Below are 4,235 nucleotides of genomic sequence, written 5' to 3' on the forward strand. Positions count from 1 at the left end.
GGCTTATGGTTTTAGGGAAGACTGTTGATGCCTCCCTTCTTCTGCTTATCTTATAACCCTTGTGATAGGAGTTATTTCTTGGTTGGCTATTATGGCTCCAAGTCTTCCGATACCTGTGATCTGACACCTCTTAGTAGTCTTAAATGTATGACTTCTTGTCTCAGAGTAGCTGCTCTCCTCAGGTCTGACTCCTCAAAACAAACTCCCTTGGTTCATTCCCCTTAGCTTCTGCCCTTCATATCACATATTACTGCAAGATAACTTGTGTGTTTCTGCACCTCCCTGTTACCACTGATATCAAGTCCATGACACTGTTAAGGAGATTAAGGAGACAGGGACAGGTAATAGCCCATAGAGGAGCTTCCTTGCCTGCAGTGACAGAAGTGATCAGTGGTGAACATAGGAGACCTTAATTTCTGACACACCCAGGATTTGGTGATTTTCTTTATGGCAGAGAGATTTAATAGGGTTCCTTTTCCATAAAGCACCCAGAATTTCACTTCAGCTGAGAAGAATTCAGGAATTAGTCCATTCCTCTGGGACATCCCCCTGTCTGCTACATCCTTCCCATCCTGTAAGTTCAATGTGTTTTGTCAAGTTCCCTCGATTCCTGGTTGTTTTATATACTCACCTATTTATTTAAAAATGTAATCATATAATTATTAATTTATTCAGCAAACACTACTGATACCAATTAGATTCCAGCTCTTCTGGAACTTGCCTTGTGACTGCTGCCATAAGCTAGGCACAGTCGCAGCTCTTCAACGATGGACAGGTTTTCAGCACAAGGTAATCAGTGCAATGACAGGCTGGCTAAGAGTTTTGATACTGCATTACAGAATTGGGGGACAGCTTTATAGATGACAGCTCACTTGAACTGAATTGACATGAATAAGTAGGAAGGCACAACATCAGTTCTTTGCTAATTGTACGTTACATTCTGGTCAGAGAGCTAAATATATCTTCACTTTTACGTTCCTGGGAATAAAGTCCCTTCTGCTTTCTTCTAGGAATAACAGAGGGACCTCTTGTTTACTTTAGCAGTTAGTGCTTATTAAGCAGCTCTAGGCTTTCCCTCTAGACTCACAGAACATGCAGCACAGGCTCGCTGCTGCTCTCTCCGCCCACTACAGCCTGGCTTCATTCTTCATGGCTCTGTTGACAGGTCCTCTCTCGAAGAGATGAGCGTCCTTCCACAGATGCTCAGCTGTTCTCTGACTTCTCAGCTGGAAAATAAGAAGTGGCCTGAATCTTGTAGTAGAAGGGAGCGATTAAGAAATAGAATTAACTTTCTCACTGCGTAGAGTGTTAAGCACTTGAAATGTGACTTTTTATAAGATTATGAGGTTCTCCTGGGGTGGGGGTGAGATCTCAATAAAACTATGTCACTGTTACTTGAGGCTAATAGTGGTTTTGAATCTGGAAGGAAAACAAAGGCTGGAAGATAATGCCTACCAGCTACCAGGGATTTCTGACCTTTTAGGTGTATGTTCATAGGTTTGGTGGCAATATTGTAGCCATTATTGATTTATTTAAAAAAGACAATTGAAGTGGTCTATTCATGCATAATTCACCAGGACTGAGTCATTTCTGACTCTTTTAATAAAAACATATACATATATATACCCCCACTCCACCCCTCAGGTAACAAATATAATTATTGCAGACTGTGAACAGCTTTTAAGACAAGCACACACAAACAAATATATCAGTTTCAAGTTTTTTGTTTCAATGCCCAAGAGGTGACTCACATGGAGAAAGTTAATCAGAGCACCTATTTAATTAGTACTCTTTGTTAATATAGGGGTGTAAAAAACACTGAATTAGCATCACACCATGACGAGACAGACATAGCAAAAGTTTGAAACAGAGAAGCAGGCTCATGAAGACAAGGAGAAAAGGAAAGAGGCCAGTGATCTCAAGTCAATGATCTTTTATTATTAATGTTAATAACAGTGGCTATATTGACATAAGAGACTTTATATAAGATAACTCTTGAAGATCTTGTATGCCAGTCTTAAATGTGTATTTTTTCATGGATTAAACTCAGTAAAGAATTTTAACTTCAGATGTGACATGATGACATCTGCATTTCAGGAAAAACCCTCTGACTTCAGGGTGGAGAGTGATTGGGAAGGGTATAATAGCAAAGGCAGGGAGATCTAAGGAAATGATCCAGGTAAGAGGAGTTGGGAGTGCGAACTTGGCAGTGACATTGGGGTTAAGAAAAAGGAGTAGATATAAGAAGTTTAAAAATAAATTCAATAGTAACTGGTGACTAGATGAAAGGGATGAGAGGTATAAATGAGTAAGGATAGTTTCACTTTTCTACATTAGGTTGGATAGGTAGATGGTGATCTAATTCACAAAAAGATGGACAAAAGGGAGGTAGAGCAGATTTGGTCTTGAATATATTGAGTGTGTGGTTAGCTGTTTAGAAAGCACAGGAAAAAATGGATTTGTGTTTCAAAAAGCTATTTGGCTTAGATACATAGACATGAAAGAAAGTAAAGTATTTAAATAGTTAAAATCACTTAAAAGGATGAACTCAATCAGACATAATGTACAGAATCTGGAAGAGAGGGGAAGATGGAACCCTGGAATGAACAACATATAATGGATAGGTAGATGGAGAAGGTGCTGAGACTGGGGATACAGAAGAAACAATTGTAGAGTGCTATGCAATGAACTGAGGGAAACATTTGAAGAATAGCAGATTGATTTATAGTGTTCAGTAATGCCAAGAGTTAATACAGAAAATCCTTTGAGTAGGCAGTTCCAAATTACAAGTAATTGAATGGCAGACTTTAAACATGTCTCTAAAATCAGCATATGCTTACTTATGTCTGTAAATGAAATGAGACCTATGCTAATTCAGATAGGAGGATGTCTCATCTCTAAAAAAGTTATTTCAAGAAAAGGAAATGTTCTTCCTTGTATCTTTATTTCCTTTATTCCCTTGTGTTGCAGTTTAAGCCTCTTTCTTCTTCTCATGAAGATGGCAGCCAGGTCTGGACAATGTGATAACCCACCAGCAATGGAGAAATGATTTTGGTTTCTTTTCTCTCTCTCCTTTCTGCACCATTCATGATGACCCTTAGTAATTCCAGCTGGAGTCCTCTCCATCCTTCTTTTTTCCTAATTGGCATCCCAGGTTTAGAGGAAAGTCAGCACTGGATAGCATTGCCACTGTGTGCCCTTTACCTCTTTGCTCTCGTGGGCAATGTCACCATCCTCTTCATCATCTGGACTGACCCAGGCTTGCACAAGCCTATGTACATCCTTCTGGCTATGCTATCTGGCATTGACCTGGTCCTGGCCTCCTCCACTGCACCCAAAATGCTTGCAGTGCTCCTGGTTGATGCCCATGAGATTGGGTATACTCTTTGCCTGATACAGATGTTCTTCATTCATGCGTTCTCTTCTATGGAATCAGGTGTACTTGTGGCCATGGCTCTTGATCGCTATGTAGCCATATGTCATCCTCTGCACCACTCTACCATCTTGCATCCAGGGGTCATAGGGCGCATTGGAATGGCAGTGCTGCTGCGGGGATTAGTCCTCCTCCTCCCCTTTCCTATCCTTTTGGGGAGACTTACCTTCTGCCAGGCCACTGTCATAGGCCATGCGTATTGTGAACATATGGCTGTGGTAAAACTTGCTTGCTCAGAAACCACAGTGAATCGAGCCTATGGGCTGGCAGTGGCACTGCTTGTGGTTGGACTAGATGTCCTGGCCATTGGTATTTCCTATGCCCTCATCCTCCAAGCAGTGGTAAAGTTACCAGGGGTCGAGGCCCGATTAAAGGCCTTTAGTACATGTGGGTCTCATATTTGTGTCATCCTGGCCTTCTATGTCCCTGGAATGTTTTCTTTCCTCACTCACCGTTTTGGCCACCATGTGCCCCATCATGTTCATGTTCTTCTGGCCACACTCTACCTCCTTGTGCCCCCTGCACTCAATCCATTTGTCTATGGGGTGAAGACTGCACAGATCCGCCAGCGAGTACTCAGGGTATTCTACATAAAAGAGTAGATATTAATACATTTATTTTTTTCAGAGGCTCCTGCCAAAGACACTGCCCATGGATGTATTGGTGGAGGCCATTCCACAGTTAGAAGTCCATCTAGCCCTATTAGTCTCACGGCAAAGTAGTCATGAGCACTTGGTTGCACAGGGGATTGAGATGTACCTGGGTAGCTGGATTTGTGAATATTTCCTGCATTCATTTTTCC

General features: G+C 41.6%; 1 protein-coding gene across 1 annotated transcript; it reads left to right on the top strand.

The window, feature by feature from the left end:
• Positions 1-3,045: 3,045 nt before the first annotated feature.
• On the top strand, positions 3,046-4,035 carry LOC308524052 (olfactory receptor 52L1-like; the record flags this gene model as incomplete). The annotated part of the gene is made up of 1 exon (XM_081098206.1): positions 3,046-4,035. One exon carries the CDS (start codon positions 3,046-3,048, stop codon positions 4,033-4,035), a length of 990 nt encoding a protein of 329 aa, XP_080954332.1.
• Between the last annotated feature and the right edge of the window lie 200 nt (positions 4,036-4,235).

Source organism: Myotis nattereri (genome assembly GCF_964212035.1).
Source record: "Myotis nattereri genome assembly, chromosome: 9".
Lineage (NCBI taxonomy): Eukaryota > Metazoa > Chordata > Mammalia > Chiroptera > Vespertilionidae > Myotis > Myotis nattereri.